At 40.2% G+C, this 18,172-nt stretch overlaps 1 protein-coding gene across 7 annotated transcripts in view; it reads right to left on the bottom strand.

Moving 5' to 3' along the window:
- Window positions 1-18,172, bottom strand: part of LOC125022862 (protocadherin-15-like) — a 217,664-nt gene that overhangs the window by 179,923 nt on the left and 19,569 nt on the right. For all 7 annotated transcript variants that reach the window (XM_047609811.1, XM_047609812.1, XM_047609813.1 and 4 more), the window contains exon 2: window positions 3,398-3,554. In XM_047609811.1, coding sequence (XP_047465767.1) covers window positions 3,398-3,536 — 139 coding nt within the window. In that variant the 5' untranslated portion in view covers window positions 3,537-3,554. The remainder of the gene's footprint in view (window positions 1-3,397; window positions 3,555-18,172) is intronic.

Below are 18,172 nucleotides of genomic sequence, written 5' to 3'. Positions count from 1 at the left end.
AACAGCTGAAAACAACCACTCGTCCTGGGACTGGAGCTCATTAGCAGCACACCAGCCCTCATGTCAATGGTGGCACCAAGAGTTTCAACTGGAAACCCAACGCTCATTAAAGCTATTGCTGTCATGTGTAGATCCACCAGAATCATACCTGCAGTCCTGTCAGTAGTTTAGGAAACACATGTTTCTCTGGAGTAATTAAATAAAGGTGGACACATGTGTTTAATCACATGTGACGTGGACTAATATAAAACCTGAACCGAAGGGATGTTTAAAGTTGAATAATTATCTATAATAAGCACAATAAATCCACGTGTTGCTTAGATACACATTTATAATTATGCATATCTACCTCTGAATATAAATGTACACTTCAACAGACATTCACCTCTAGCTGCAGCCCCTGTCAGCTAAATGCCAGCCAGATAAATCTCAAGGACTAAGAGTTAAATGGAATATTAACATACTGATAAACTGAGCAGAAAGTCAAGCGAGTGTTATATTGAGCTTGTCGAATCGGTGAAGACTTCGTATCTGTTTTACTTTGATTCAGTTTGCCCTCGGTTCATGGAAATTTGGACATGGATATATATATTTTTTTTTAACTTTAAAATGTCAGTGGCGTAGATTTTCCCATTAACTGCTGCTGTTAAATAAAACCGTTTCAGAAGTGAGAGAAGAGAAACCATCAATCTTCTAAAACTACATATATCAAGTCGACAAAGTATGAGACTCAGTAGAAAGTGACGCTTTGCAACAATGAAATTTATATTCTTGACCTGATTATGTGCTGCACACTGTGAGCTGCAGATATGTATAGCCTGTATAAAAACAGGCTGCAACTCAACACCATCACTAGCATTTAATAGTACTCCACAGCATGTTGTTAGATGGGATAGTGTAGCAGGTTTTTCTCTAAAGCTAAAGGTTTAATAACTTGACAATGAAATTCACCATCAAACGCCACAGGTTGTTTGACTGTCTGCTAACGTTAGCGGTGTTTATCGCCGTCGTACTTTTGTTGTGTTTCAGGACTGACACAGCATTGGCTTAATCTTTGGTGAAGTATTTCCAAACACTTGTTGAGCCAAAGCTAGTTTGCTGCAATGACCCACTGGACTCCTCCCCCGTCTTCTTCTAGGAGGCGGTTTGTTATTGTCAGGTGATCATTGACATGATACTTAAAGTGTCATGGTACAGCAGTGACAAACTGACTAGTCTGAACAAACCCTAGCTCATCAAGATTTTACAGTTTGTTGTTAACTTTCTGAATCAAACTGGATGCCAACAGTTTCCTTGCTGCTTATTTTTTTAACCTCCTTAGACCATGCATCCTCATATGGGGACGTTGAGTTTCAGCAGATTCATTCAGCAGCTGATCATGTAACAAAAGTTACAGTTTAAACGTAACATTTTGAACTTCATTTATGCTTATTAACTTTTCTAGTTCAATATGACACGCAAATTCTAGATAGTAACGAACTATAACTTTCCTAATTAGCAAGTACTCAGTTGAGGACATTGGGACTTCATTGTGTGTAATTCACTTTTGCACAGAAATGTTCAGAAATTACACTTAGCAGTTTTATATTTTGCTACATATTGAGTGACTTTATTATAATAAGTGAAATAATCCCTGTGTCCACATATGAGGACATACTTTTTTCCAAAAGCTACTTCCTGTTCAAAGACGATGCTTAGCTTTTATAGTTCTTAGGTCCTACTAATCCCAAATAAAGAAAAATGGAGGAATTAAAAATTCAAACAAAAGCTCAGGTCTCAGGGGGTTTAATGACTTACGTCTGGTGTTATCACTTGAACCAAAGGATTTTGCACACGACTCCACATTTCAAATCTGAAGGCAGCAAATCTCCAGGTATTCTAGCAGTTCTGAGAGGATGCACATGCTTGGAGACACACTACTGTGCTTTTAATTGTTCTGCATTTTTAGATCCTTATCCATCGTGCAATATCGCCAGGGAGTGGTCTGATTAGTCCCAAATTCATTGTGCAGCATAACAAGGCCCTACAGACACACAGCTGGTGTCATAAAAAACTATCCCCGGAGACAAGAAGGAGTCCTGCAACAGATGGCGTGATATCGATTCATCGAGTCAGCGAGGGATTACATGAAGTGACAAAAACAAGTGAGAAAACTTCGCCAAGACTTCTCTTTGCATGCCTCGCGATGGTTTGGTTACTGCACTCGTACGTGAACCCTATGAAGTCGTTATTTGTCCTCCTCTCTTTCCTCTATGATGCGTTTGATGTAGTCAAACAGTGTAAGAGCCCCGACTGTTAAAGATGTTTTGATCTGGATCAAAACGCCGAACAAGCATTGACATTTCTTAAGCCATGGAGATAGTGTGGCTAAATATAATAATAATAAAAAAAAAGACCTTCTTCACACTGACACCATGGATCTTTGTAGCATTTGAAATTTACCACACTCAGGTGACCATACTATGATTTAATTACTTCTGAATTCAAGTTAAGCAGAGTCTAATGGAATAAAAATAAATGTAAAGACAAACTGATCAGTTATGACACACTCACATACGGCAATCAGCCACAACATTATGACCACTGACAGAAGAAGTAAATATCATTGACCATCTTGTGACCATTCAGTGTTCTGCTGGGAAACATTTGGACCTAGCATTCATTGGTGTGGATGTTACTTAGACATGTAGCCCCCACCTAGACCAGACCAGGTGTCCCCCCCCCCCCCCCCCCCCCCCCCAGCAATGACCTGATGGCAAAAAAATGTTTGATTTCTGTGTTCCATGCAGCGATGACCTTTTGAGCTATTAACAAAGAAGAAGCGTGAGACCTGATTTGTTAAAGCTACTGCACGGCTGCACTGAGGAATGAAGTGCTTTAAATATGCTGATGGTGTTTAGCAAGTGCATCAATCAGCCAGAACATTATGACCACTGACGGTGAATAACATCGACCTTCTTGTGACAATTCAACACTTTAGGAGCAACTCAGAAAACAGGAATAAACTGGCCTCCACATTCACTAGATCTCAAGCTGATCAAGTATCTGCAGGATGATCCACAGACAACCATCCACTCAAAGGCCCCCACTAACAACATTCTGTTGCCAGACACCGCAGGACACCATCAGAAGACCCATGAGTCACAACTGTTCTGGAGGCACAGGGGAGACCTACACAACATTAGGAGGGTTGTCATAATATCACGCCTGATCTGTACTACTATCAAGGATAAGCCCCATATGAAAAAAAAAAGAAAAAAAATATATTTGATGTTAAATCCCTACTGAGCTGACTAAATTATAAGACTGAGATAAAAGACAGAGAAGAAAGAGACAGGAACAGGACAAAGAGACAGACACAGAGAGGTAGGAGGAGACACAAAGAGTCTTTCTTTACCTTCCGTGTCTTGGCCCAGGCTGGTTGACAACAGCAGCAGCAGCACGCAAAGAACTCCTGTTCCCATTACACTCTGCCATTTGACCCGGCCCCATGACAGCGGCTCCATTAAGCGCATTCTAACGATCTTCACCACCATGCTTCACCAAGCATCCAGCTGTGTGGAGAGAAAGAGACAGAGGTGAGGACGTGGACACATGAATGCAGTTTAGTCCCAATCATTACTGGGCAACATACAAATCAAGAGTGCTGTCAGGCCTGTGCACTAAATTAAAGATGCATACATCTTTTTCTGATGGGTTACCTTTGGTGAGCGTTAGATTCAAAGCTTTAGGAGTAAACACAGACATTGGGGATAAGGTTATCAGAAGCTAGCACCAACACACAGTGGTGGAGTTGAACTGGATGCACTGCTTTGGCCGCCGCTGCAGAAAAATGCTTTGAATGAAAACTTATTTCCACATCGACCGTCTGGTCCGATGTCGAGACGCCCTCACAATATAACGCCTGCACTGCATTTAACATTCATCACCTCACAGCTGCTAGGCTACTTTTTAAAACCTTTCCTCAATTTTTTTCGCACTTTCGCATCAAAGTACACGATTGTTTCGCCAGCACAACTGAAATATAGAAACCTGTGGATGACGATAGGGAAGGAAATACTCGGAGCAGCGTGAGATGCCAGCGGTGCCAATAACATCTCTGATCTTGCGGCGGAAAACTTTCCACAGCAGAGAGAGAGTAGCTGATGGGAGTGTGAGAGGATTTCTGTGTGTGTGCATCGCTCACGATAAGATTAATTACATGTAACGGAGCAAAGGGGATATTAGAGGGTTTCTTTGAAGTTAAAAAAATATTTGTGTACTATCCGAGCCTCTCCGCACGTGTCTTTGATTGCTTTGTAGTAATTCAGCTCAATATCAACTAGCACTAGGATTAGTAGTCACCATTCAAAAGGAGAAGAGCTACCACAAGAGATGTCATTAGCTGGGAGGCTAGGAAGCCACGTAGAGCTACAAGCTAGAGCGGGCCTCTCCTGCATCACGCTCATGACTTGGTCCACAGTTAACTTCTATTATAACAGTGTTCATGTATTGAATATGAATGTTTAGGTGAGTTGAGCATTTTGTGCGTCTCTTTTGAACCTTATGAACTTGTGCACTGGTCCGCTAAGTTCAATCAGAGATCGCTTTGATTGCAACTGTTGATTCAACATATCGGAGGAAAACTTCACGACTAATGGCTACAGCCATCATACATACACAAAAGTTCTACCAAAACACTTCTGGAGTGTTTTGGTGGTGTATATTTACTATGGTGCCGCTTCTCGCAGTGGTTGTCATGGCGACTGTTAGTCGTCACAATGTCACATCCTGTTAGCATCCCATAGCGTCAAATAACAAAAATTAACCTTCTAAGAAAAAAAATGGACACGTGACGATGCACCAGCATTGTATTAACTACCTAAAATGACAATAACCCTGTTGAAAATTTTACGTCTCCTAGATCCGCCCACTAACGTGGAGAGGGTGGGGCTTATGACCTATGATATTGCAGCCAGCCACCAGGGGGAGCTTCACTTTTGAGTAGCTCTCCTGTCTTCCATCTTTATATACAGTCTATGCCCCAGACACACGTGTCCAATAACTTCTGAAATCTTAAGCTTAAATAACCACTGTCACACACCACATAATTATGAGATAAAAGCTACTGAATTTTCATTTTTTTTTGTGCATTTCATGCACAAAGTCACTAACACCAGTCCTAAAAGTATATGGATTAAATATAATGAGGTACCCGGTTTGTTCATGCTGTTTTTCAAAATGTAATATTTGTCAAGCCTTTGTCTTGACACAATGTGAAAAGTAAGCGTCGGAATTGTTTTTCTTCAGCGAGAGAAAAGCTGAAATGAGAATGTGTTATTCGTTTAATGCAACAGTACAACAGTATGAAAACAGATCCCTAAACTGCACTCTAGTCCTTATTAGCTAAGAATAGCTTCAGATGACGGTGAGCGGGACCTTAACTGCTGGGTTAGCTTGTTCAGCGAGGACAACGTTAACTCTCCTCCCCTCACGCGGGGCTCTGCAGCCTGCTTAATTAGGACTGATTTATGAAGCTCCCATGGCAGAGGTTACTGTGACAGAGTCAGATTACTATTGCCCTACCCGCTGAATGGAGATGGCTGATAATGGAAATGTAATTGTGATATTGTACCAAACCCCTGAGGTGAAATCCGACAGTCGTGGAAACCTGAACCAGAGAACCGCTTCATTTGAAGGACACACTCTTAGCTGCGTTTAACACGTTTAAACTCTGGTCTTCCCAGCGTTGCCTGTGATCTTGTGCGAGGACATGTGGTTCTGCAGAAAAACTTGACGAGGCCTCTGACAGCGGAGAAGCAGATGGTATCTTTTGTGACTTTTTATTAACCTACCGGGATACGTGATGTTTATGAAATTAAAAGTAACAGTAGCCCTGTTGATGAGTATTATAAATAATTCTAGCGATATCTTTTTTTTTGTTTGTTTTAATAAGCATGAGCTCCCCAGGCGATTAATCTCTGCGTGGAACCCTTGGTGGATGATATTGGCAAGAAACTGATGGACACATCACACGGTCCATGCACCACAGGCATTTCTGCTCTATAAAATTATATTAGAAGCAGTCTGTCCAACTTTACTAAACTCTGTACATATATATATACACCGATCAGCCACAATATTATGACCACTGACAGGAAAAGTAAATAACTTCAACCATCTTGTGACCATCTTGTTTTTGGACCCTAGCCATCTAAGAAGAAGACGAACTTTAATGTCATTGCAATCAGCAGGTTGATGTCAGGTGTTTAAATGTAATAAATGTATTAATTATAAAAAAAAAAAGATCATATAATCTCTGTCTGAAATAAGAATAGTGGCTCAGCCATGGGAGAAAAGCTGTGCTTGAGCCTGCTGATTACTTTGAGTCCACCAGACTCTTTGTGGCTCGTTGGAGGAGACGGCTCGAGTAGATCTTGTCCAGATGTGGAAGAGGGGAGTCTAAAATCCACGCTGCTGCTGTTGTTTTTCTGCCACGGTGCAGCTCGCGTACCACACTGTCCATCATCCACAGGTTATAACGTACGCTCTCTGTGGTGCAGAGGTAGAAGGGTTCTTCCTTAGCATTCTCAGATAAAAGAGAGACTTCTGGGCCTTTTTAATAACGTGGGTGGTGTTCACAGTCCGGCCCAGGTCCTCTGAGACGTGCAAACCGAGGAACTTGAAGTCTGCATTTCACTGGACTTGTACATTTACAGTAAAAGTATCTATCTGACCTGGTGTTCATTCGTGTGGATGTTGCACCCACCTAGACCGGACCAGACACCCCCACCACAATGACAAAGCATTTCAGGCAGTTTGTCCAAGTAGCATGTGCAGCTGATCCGGCCCTCTCCATGGGAACAAGACGAAACAGTGGACTGACATAATGTATCATGGACACTACAGGAAAAAAGTTTTCTTTCACTGAAGCTCTTCCAGCTTAAAATACTACATTAGCACATGTTAGCCAGGGTTTCTGCTAGCACTTCGGCTAACGCTAGTAACACTATTCAGCTTGAGACAAACTAAGACAAAGTCAAGACAAACTAAGACAAAGACAAGCTGGCAATGCTGCATATCTGGTCACATCAGCTCTCCTCTTGGACAAGACGTCAGATTAAAGTTGTCATGGATCTAAGGGTTATATGACAATGTAAATGGGGCGGCTGTCATTTGATAAGCACCTTCTCAATCTTGCTCTTTATCGCAGTGTGTCATTTCTTTTTTCTTTTCTCTTTCACTGTTTGTTTTGGTGGTTGTGCTTGTTTGAGACAAATAAAAATCGAATTTAATCAAATGTCAACAAGTAAGTTTGTCTTAGTAGCTGCTGAAAGAGGAGGAACATTAATGTGGACAAATGTTTGTTTTTTAAAAAAAGAGAAAAGTTGTTTCAAGTCGTTGAAACTAAAGTGTTTAATCGACACGTTAAGTGCAGATATATTCCCTTCGATCTTGAGTCTGTTTGCTCATGCAAAACGAAACGTGATTAATATAGATTAAAAATAAATTTTATTTAATCGTGATTAATCAAAATTAATCCACAACAACCCTGTGATCAATCTGATGGATGCAGCAGAGAGGGGCCTTGAACTGTTGAACAGCTGAAATCTTGTGTCAACTTCATAAAACCTTAGAAAATGTTGTTAAAAGAAGCGGTGATGCAACTCAGTGGTAAACATGTCAACTCTTTTGAAGAGAGCGCACACAGTTCAAAAAACAAGACACTGTCTCAGCTTCAACACGATATGTTTTGTATCTACTTTAAATTAAATATAGTGTTCAGATCATCTGCGCAGCATTAGGTTTACTTCATTCATTTTACACAGATTACAGCATCAGAAGCAGTTTTATTCGTATTTGTTTAAATGCTGCACATATCAAATGGATGCTGCATACTAATGTTGCAACCTGGTGCAAACTGCAGACATCCTGAGCATAGATCTGCAAACAGTGCCACACTCCAGCACGCTGTGTGAAATCAAATAGAGAAGTTCTAATTGGGGCGGTAATTTGGCTTTGAAGCATGGCAGATGCAAGGAAAATAGTTTCAGTTATGGCTGAAAAGGGTAAGAAATAGAACCTGTGAGTGCTCTTTCATGGTCACGGCCTCGCTCCGTGTAAAATAAATTCCCACTCTGAGAAATGCCGCTTAATTGCCGCACCGTGACACCTTGCTTGGAAACCCGGCGACCCGAACCGTGAAACTCTCTCGACACTTTTCACGACCTCAATTTAACAAAACAGTGGCAGCAAATGCAAACTGTATTTAATTTGAGTCAGACATCAAACGGAGTCAATGGACAATAACCACAAGTCGGATTTATTTCAAATAAGAAAAGCTGCAAGTGAGTCAACTATGAGACACTTGTTCTGACATGATCTGCATCTACAATAATGAGATCTGGCTAAAAGATATATTGATTTTAAAAGGACACTTTGTTGACCTCCTGGGCCTGAAATATTACATGTAGACGAGTCAGATTAATATATCAGAATTATTGCATTGGAGAAAAGTGAGAGGCTGGAAACACTCCTGCATGTCACAGTTGTTTGTGGTCAGGCTTCTGTAAATTTGGGAGCATGGAAAATGTGTTTACTGCCAGTGTAAGCGAACTCTGGGGCTTTTAAACTTCAAAAAATTAGGTTTATAAATTAGAATTCGAACATTCTTTTGTCATGCCAAACAGACTTTTGATTGCAGGTATTTCTCTGAAGCTAAAGCTCTAATAAGTTTATCAAATAGTCGATGTGCAGCCTCCTTCTCTCTGTTACTCACTGATGTCCAGAGGATATGGACCGTTATGCTAACGTTAACTCACAGAAACCTCTTTTCAGATGCACTGCAGTCGTACTTTTGTTGTATTCCAGGACTGACGTTGTAAGAACAGGAACAGGTGACGTAAATGATGATTGACAGTTACAAGTAAATTGCCAGGAGTGCTGCTCAGGTGGAACAATATATTCCTCTGGTGCTCTTCAGTACTCTGGGTCTCAGAGTTGAAGCATGTAAGCAGACATCCGAGGCACTCGGGAGGATGTCACTTAAAATCATGACTATGTTGGTTGGTCTGTGTAATGCTTTGGATGTGGATATTACAGAGACCAAAACAAAACCAAATGTTTAAAAAAGTATTGAGTATTAGGATGCTCATGAGGTATAGACCGCTTCACTGTTTCAAAACAATGTGACGTTTTTTAAAGGGGCGGGGCTTAAATGGAGGCAAAACATCTCAAGCAATGTAGCTAGTAAACGGTGGTTACTATATTTCATGAATGGACGAGGAAAACACACATTTTAAAATGAAAGCATGAGTGTTTATTTGACTGATGGGACTATATTCACCGACCCCTACACTCTCACTCACTGGATGGACGATTTGATACCGAGGGGACGAAGTCTGGTCTGTTTTTATCAAGTGAAGCCTCTCCAACAAAGATATTACAAGAAGTAAGTGAAACCACTGGAGTGAAGTAGTAAATGCAACTTCTGCTTGGACACCCCTGAAACACACAACTAACGCTGAGTTAGCTAACGGTTAGCATTCATCTGTAAGAAGAATCCTCCAAATAATGAGTAACTTAACCTAATTTCTTTCACAGTTTATTCTAACTCATAACGTTATCCAAGCTTTAACTTATGATGCGTTACCTATTAATGTTATTTCATAAGAAGTGTGTGCGTTGTTGAGGATTGTCTTTAACCGCCAAAGTCAAACCAAAGTTGTCTACGAATGGCAGTGGCTGGTATGTGATAAAACTTCAAGTTAGTGGTTTTGATTTTTCGGTTTTGGCATCAAAAAATACATGAAAATGACATTTTCATGTTTGAAAGTGACAGTGTTCGCCTCAAGCTTCCCTCTGTTCTGCCTCCAGCTAACATCATGACATCATGTGTATGTTAGAAGTGTGTTTTCTAATGTTTTCATGTCTTTTATTTTATTTACCGCTCCGTATACAGTATGTTGAAGCTGACATAGATTGATAGAGGGTTGGGCATAATAAGCTAAGCTTCAGCTAAGCTTTTTTTTTTTATTTTTGTGTAATGCAATATTAGCATAAACTGTGTTTATTTGTTGTTGTTTTTTCTCTTTTGATTCTTTTGTATCTGAATTCACGTTGTAAACTAAACTAAACTAAATGATAGCCATGTTAAAATAAAGTCCTCTTGATGCCTGCTAGCATGATGATTGACAGTTGCCATTGACAACAGGTTCTTGAAGCATAAGAGTTGGAAAATGTGCAAAAAATGTGGATAATCCAACACTTCTTTATAACTGATGCAGGTTAACAAAACTCTAATATCGACAGTACTGTGGTTCCACCGTAACTCTGGGTTACTAGCATCAGTTTGAACAGTGGGAGTAAGTGGAGACGTGTCATCCATCTTTTTCTTTTTTCCTTTTTTTTTTTTTTGTCAGAAGTAGACCAGTGCACATTTTGTTGTTGTTGTTTATTCAAAAGGGAATATGCATAAACTGCACCATGCAGGGCTCCTTTTATACGTGCCTTCTTGTCAGGAGCTGCCAGAGATGTCCCAGTTAATGCAATAAAAGATTCAACAGTAACAGACAGCTGCAGGAAATTAAAGCGACGCACTCAAAATAAACCCAACAGCCAAAATGATAATAATAATAATAAAAAAATAAATTAAAACTAGTTCACAGGTTGTCTAAAGTGTGAGTCTGAATCTGGGACAATTAGACATCGGGGAAGGAAGGAATTATTCAACGCTGACCAGCAGCATAAAAGCGTCCAAGGAAATCAAGAGCAGTGCACCAGTAAACATGAATCCTTTTTAACTGGTTCCACTGTACGACTGTGCGGCTGCCTCATGTTTAATTCCCTGGTAGAGTTGACAGTGGCAGACAGTAGTGGGCCAATGCTGTAAGCATCAGTAACCAGGATGAAGCGTATTAGAGCTGAAGGCGCTTCTCCTCTGGCAGAACTTCAAAAAGTTCCTTTCCTCCAGAGAGGAGCGGAAATACGCCCGGCTGAGATGGCGATGGAGAAAGAGGAGAAGAGGCTCTCACAAAGGAAACGATGAGGGGAATAAAAAAAGAAGCGTGGAAATGGAGAGAGAGAAGAGCAAGAGGAGTGACATTAAGAGATTACGTGGGAAAAGACTTTGTCCTAAGGAGGCAGAGAAGAAAAGGAAGTGCAACGAATGAGTTTGTGACCTGCACTTTAAAGGCCACTGACTTTATTGAACAACAACAAGCTCTCAGTGATGTATACAGATGACAGGGCGGGAGGGCGGGGGGGAGAAAACGAGACGAGGCCGGAGCTGGACGAGACAGAAAGGTCGACAGAGACTGAAAGGAAGGAGGAGGAGGATGAAATCATGAATTAAAAGAAAAGTAAAATATCTGCTGGCTTTACTGAGTGTAGCCGCTAGAAAAGAAGCCGTCACCAAGAGGACGCACTTAAACCAGACACACAATCGTCTCATTTTTTAGGAATGGAAAGAATCACTTTCTCCAGGAAGGTGCAGGAAACTAAATTTAATAAACTTTGTAGAGACGCCTTTCTTTAAGGTTTTTTCAGGGTAATTTGTAACACTTTGATGTAAATGTACAGTTAAAAGGGGAAAATGCTGAAAATAAATAATTCCAAAGAAGTTATATGGAAAAGCTACTTCTGTTTAGCAGGTCAATAGCTATGTTTCCCTCTATCCGTCTCCTGGTCCTGGACTCATCCTCTCGTCCCTGAATGCATCATCCTCCACATCTACCTGTGACGCCTCCGATATTCAGTCATTATAGCAGCGAACTCACTGGTAATAGATCAGGTGCTGTCACTAACAGCTTTATTCATATATTCATTATCAGTCTCTCGTGTAACACGCTTCACTTATCAGGCCTGTCACGAAAAACAAGGAATTTTGCAGGATGATATATTGTCCCACAAATGATTGCTGATAAACTATGTTATTTTGGGACCACTAACTATCATTATTTCCACTAATATAATGATAATATGACATAATGATGTAAGCACACCTGTTCAAAAGCAATGAACTGATCAACTTTTATTTTTCAAGAGTATTTAACATCTATTACCGAGTTTGTTTCCATTTATCGTGCATTAATTGATTTATTAATCCTTCCTATGTATATAAAATATAATTACCCACATCTCTATGTTCTGTACACTTGTACATATGCTAATTTTGTATATTTTTTTGCTTATAATATTTTTACTTGTATTTTATTTTACTACATTTTTACTTTTATTTTATTATTTTTAAATATTTTATTTTTATTATTAAATATTATTGCTTATTTTATTTTATTTATTTAATAATATTTTATTATTAAATATTGTATTTGCCACCATCGCCTCTGGCTGTTTTTTTTAAAAGCATCCTTAGTCAGTTTCTATTGTCAGTGGTGTTGAATAAATAACACTGAATTGAGCTGAACTGAAATAAGACAAGACACTGACAGAGAACATGTGTGTAATGAAAAAACTGTGGCAACGTGGCGACTTAGCCTGGAGAAACAGCTGTTTGTGGTCAGTTTCCTGCCATCATCGCCTGTGACTAACAAGACCTCGTTACTGTAATTCCAACCGACTGCAGGCGCCACAAAAGACGAGAAACAAAAACATTTCCCCTGTACTGTCATGGCCGACGTCCATCCGTCCATCTGCCTGTGTTATTCTTTACATCTGCTCGTCAGCGTGGTGCATTGTGTCCTTTACTTGACCAGTAACGCCTTTTTTCTTCACGTCCTTCTCAGACAGACAACTTTATGCAGAGCAATGCACCGCGTGAGTTTGTCTTGATCAAGCGTGAGCTCGGGACGGTTGGACGGTGTGTAACGGAGACATGGAGACAGAGACTCGCTCATTGCACAGAGAAAAACATTCTTGCAGCTTGAAGTAAATATATAAATATATAGCACCACGTTCCTGCATGGAGCCGGCTCCAGAAAGGTTTGCAACATGTGGATTAAGAACTAAATCCTCCCCGCTTGGCGGTTCCAACGAGCGTGAACTCGCACACACAAGCGTCGACCGAGCCGTCCAATAAGCTAATGGCGGAGCACTTTGCTCATCGCACTCTGCCAATCTCGCTGAGTGTCACGGAGACAGTCTGCACCTGTGAGTGTGAAGAGATGGCATCTAAATCACCATCTCCCAGACTGCACACAACAGAAACAACACACACACACACACACACACAGGGATGGGATGGATGGGATGGATGTGAGGATGCATTATACGAGAGTTGTCGAGCAACTTCTGGTATTATTTGATTAGTTAATTGAAAAATGAGGGAACACAAAGCAAATCAAAAACAAAAACCAAACAAGAGGAAGGGAACGGATGAAGCGCGCCCATCAAGGCTCATCATCGCAGAGATTCTTTGAAAAGCAGCTTTCAGAAGGTCACAGAGGTCTTTCTACAAAGACAGGAATCATTTTGGATTTAAATTTTTTCCCCATTTTAACGATCAGTTTGTCTTTCCCTCAAGTCTTATTTCATGTGTCTTGTGTCCTTCCCATGTTTTTGACTCTTCAGACCTCACATAAACCCAAACTTTAGTTTGCTATGTATTTTTAATTTCTCCAGTTGGGACCAGTAGGTCCTAAGACATATAAAAACTAAGCATCATCTTTCAACAGGAAGTAGTAGTTTTTGAAAAAAACAATGTCCACATGCGTGGAAGCTGGGATTATCGTGTTATTTATGTTATTATAAAATCACCAACGTGTTACAAAATATACTGTAAATTTTAACACCTGGCTGAGCGAAACAGAATTGCAAACAATGAAGTACCAACGTCCTCAAACAAGTACTTTCTAATTAGTGAGGTTGTTGCCATTAATAAAATTTGTTAAATTTGTGAGTCATGTCAAACTAGAAACGTTACTAAGCATAAATAAATAAGTTTTAACCGTAGAATTTAACCGTCTGTAGGATGAATCCGATGAAACGCCCGCTATGTTTTTACCAACTAGTGTATTGACCCATTTCTACCACTAGATGGCAGACTAAAGCGTCCACTAACGAGGACAACGGGTTTAAATGAAGCAGAGTAAGCTGCAATAAAACCTAAAACTTCACGTCCCCATATGAGGACGCTGGGTCTCAGCAGGTTCAGTATACGAGATCTGGGAAATTCAGTGGCATTTCACTTATTTCCTTATTTCAGTGTTTGATTATTTTCATATATTTTGTATGATTGTGTCTTTTTTTTAGTTTAACCAGACACATTAGGGTGTATTTACACACAGTATCGGATCGGTATCGACGATACCAGCCTGAATTTTACTCTGTAAAATATTGCGTGGAACACAACTCCAAACGCTCTTACTGGAGGAAACTCTTCCTAACTGGACTTGAGGCAGGAAAGGAAACATCAGGGGAGAAAGAGATAGATGAAAGAGAAAGATGAGTACTGCAGCCAAGATGACGATGACCAATTCACAGTCACCTCAAAACACACCAAAAGAAGTAGAAGTCATCATGAGACATGGTGGACTAACATAAGCTACGATCACATCAGTGATTAACCTCATCCAGATACGTTATTTAATGAAAAAATCACACTCGTGTTCACAGATTGAACAGGCGGATGGATGGAGCTCTGTTGTCTGTCTATGGAGAGGAGGGGGGTCAGAGTTATCCATGATTGATAACAGTTTGTTTAGTGTCCTCCTCTCCACCACCACCTCAAAACTTTCCTGTCTGCAGCCAGTGACGCGGGCCATCGTTTATAACAGAGGCTGGGACTCAGGACGCATTGTGTTCACACTACCAGAAGAATGAGGTTGAATGAGGACACATGCCACCAAGACCACCTCAAACAGTCTACGTTAAAAAAAAAAAACGAATTATTGCCTTAATCTGACTTTAACTGGACACCTTAACTGCATGTAAACAGAGTTGTGCATATATGCATCTTAACTGGACTTTAACTGGACAACGCATGTGCGCATGCACCACAACCGCTGCGCTGGTGTATGATCCCAGGACAAAAGCAGGTAAAACAAGATAAACAGAGCCTGAGGGACAGCGCCACCTTACTCTGCACGATAAGTACTGTACACATTACGTACAAAATTTAAAAAAGTTGGACTATTATCCATCTGGTTGTTGTTTGAAATGCTGGTCTGCAGCATTAACGACTCTTGTTTATTATGTGACGGAACAGGTTTACCAGAAAGGGGGCCATATTAAACCGATGAAAAGACACATATCGCCAACTAGTGGGGAGGAGGAGGAGGACACGCTTCCGTCAGTTATTCGATTTTCTTGAAAGTCGTATTTCTTGTGATGAGATTTCCTAGATACAAAATGTACTTATTTTTTTCCACTGGTAGCCACTGGAGTGTTTTTATGGACCCAAACTTTCCCCAAAGGAAAGGAAACATAGTGATACAAACACAGTTACAGCATTTTTTTCCTCATTGCAGTAGAAAAACAGCATGTCCTGCACCACTGGCGGCCATGATGGATTCTATCAAGGCTGATTAAACGATGAGAGAGGAACTCAACCAAATCAAGTGACCCACATGCTAATGACAGGCCAAGCTATCGATAAAAGATAAACTGATGCATGTCCCACCTTACAGGATGTTAAAGAGCACGTATCTCAAGGGCTCTTGGACTATTTATGAAGTGCCTCCTACTTTCCTTTTGAGTCCATAAAAACACTCTAGTGGCCACCAGTGATTACTCAAATGAGAATAGACAAGAAAAAAAACTGTTGTCTTAGTTTTCTGTTCCTGTTTCTTGCTTTATTTTGAATTTTATGTCCTGTCTTAGATTTTCTTTGCACCACCCGTGTACATACGTCCTTGCTATTCGCCGCTCATTTGTCAGATTGTCTTCGTCCTCGAGCCTCGGAGCTATTCCACATGTATTCCCAGTTTATTTTCCCTTCATGCTTCTTGTGTTGAACCCTTCACGTGAAACATTTTGACTGCTCCTCGTGGCGTATTGATTGCCTGCACTACATCGGATTGTGAGCAAAGATTGCTTTTTGTTCGTCTATCTACATCCCGTGTCCAATTCCTTGAGACTTTCACACAATCAAAGCAAAGAAAAAAAAGGAAAAAAGTGTCTTCATGTCACATCTGAGCATCCTGACTATTACTAAGGGAAGAAACCCCACTTATCGGACGGCGATATCTCATCATCAAGTTGTTTTTTTTGTTGTTTTTTTTTCTCTCCCCACAGCGAGGTAATTCGTTTGCACTCAAGTTGTAATTTAAATATTTTCACCAGCCCTTGAAAGCAGCATCATGCGGCTAGAATACAAAGTGCCAACATTACTCTGCCACACGTTCCCGTCCGCAAAACTGACACTTGTCGCCGTAATGTCACCTCAAGTGCTGCCAAATAAATGAAGCAATTTCTGGGATTTGTGCGCATCTGCCTCAGAGGGCTTTTTTCTTCTCCAAATGAAATCACTCTTGTTATTGCTGAGCACGCTGGAGGTACAAAAAAAAAAAAAATTGGGCTCAGAAATACAGGCATCCATTAGCCGTGACACCCCCGGAGCAAAAGATGGCGCTTTACGTGGGGGACAGATTTTTGTGAAAAGAGGAAGAAAACTTAAAAACAGAGAAGGAAGTTTAGAAAATAAAAGAGAAAACTCAAAGATATATTGTTGGTGAAGATGAGAAGGAGAGAAATAACGTAAATATTGCATTCTATTCGAATTCATTATACAGTAATGCACTTGGGTGTAAATACACTGTATGTTTGTTTTTTCGCTTCTTTTTTTTTATTTTTATTTTTTTTAAAAACTGCCTCAGGAATATTGCTTCGTTTAATGGTCTCATAAATGATTTGCATTCAAAGCAAGAGCGGAAAAACAAGAGAGATTTAAATGAACAGAAACGAGGCAGGAGGAAGCCGGGTCGGCCGAGGACGCTTCAGCAGCATTTCTAATGTGTTCGTTCCACACACAAATCACAGAGAATTGGAGCCTCAGCCGCCGACTATTCTCTGACAGATCCTCCCAAGGTCTGCTCTTATTTGAGGCCTTTTTAATCAACGACCGCGGCTCATTTTTCTCACTGTTAGCGAAGAGGCTGCTGTACGACACTGCAACGATTCAAGGTTTACGACATCGATGGGAAACTTCTTCGAAGAGCGTGTGAACGACGAATGAAGTCAAGGTTCCTCATCGAATCGCGTCTTTTGAATCAGTAATTGGGCGAAGCTTCATTATTTAACTATCACGGTTTCTCAGTTAAGGGTCGTGTTTTCTTTGTGGATTTTGGACAATGTCTGAACAAACTAGGATAAGAAACACTTTTTTTTAGAAACTGATACTGATATGTGAGTGCTTCAGATGCAACGTCTTTATGCTCGATTCTCAAATCAAAACATCGATACTTTCAATACTTCAGTGATTGGAGGCAACGTAGGAACATAGTGGAAAGTAACTAAACTACTGACAAACCTTGTGAAACACCTCAGGTTGAACCACAACACAGAATATGAGGCATTTTAGTAATTAAACAATCATTTATTTTAATGGTCTTATTATTTTACTTATTTCTTAGTAGCTTTGTAGTGTTTGAAACATCTTTTTGTGTGATTGTGTCTCTGGTTTTTAGCTTGGTTATAAATTACTCTGATGTCTTATATTCTTTATGCAGCTATGATTTGAAACACTACTTTTTTAGATTCAACAGACACATCAGGGTGTATTTACACAAGGTATCGAATCAGTGTCGCAGATACCAGCCTTAAATTTTACTCAGTATTGAATCGTACCCAAAAATCAGTGGTATTGAACGGGACTAGTACTGATACTCGGCACCGGTGCTGATGCAAACAATAGTAACCAACCAAAAAGCAACACAGATTTCGGTGCCATTGACTTTTGAATTAGTGCCACCCTGAGCCTGAAGTACAAAGACTGGAAAAGATGTTTTTTGTTCTGTATCCAAAAAGTTCAGGGCAGGGCTGAATTTCCTTCATTCCCTTAATGTTAATGTGACCCACTCATTCAACATAAGAGATATTATCTTTCATTTTAGTTTTCCACGAAACAGCGCCCTCGAATTCAGAATAAAGTTTACAATACTAAAATCTAAAAAATAATATAATGCTAAATTCTTCTTACACAAACAAAAATTCTCAAAATCAGCCCCGACCTTTAAACACTTTGTTATCTCAGAATGCTTCTCAGATCCTTGAAACTCGTGAAAAATAAGAAAAATGA

Source organism: Mugil cephalus, chromosome 16 (genome assembly GCF_022458985.1).
Source record: "Mugil cephalus isolate CIBA_MC_2020 chromosome 16, CIBA_Mcephalus_1.1, whole genome shotgun sequence".
Taxonomy (NCBI): domain Eukaryota; kingdom Metazoa; phylum Chordata; class Actinopteri; order Mugiliformes; family Mugilidae; genus Mugil; species Mugil cephalus.
This window is presented reverse-complemented; position numbering and strand designations above follow the sequence as displayed.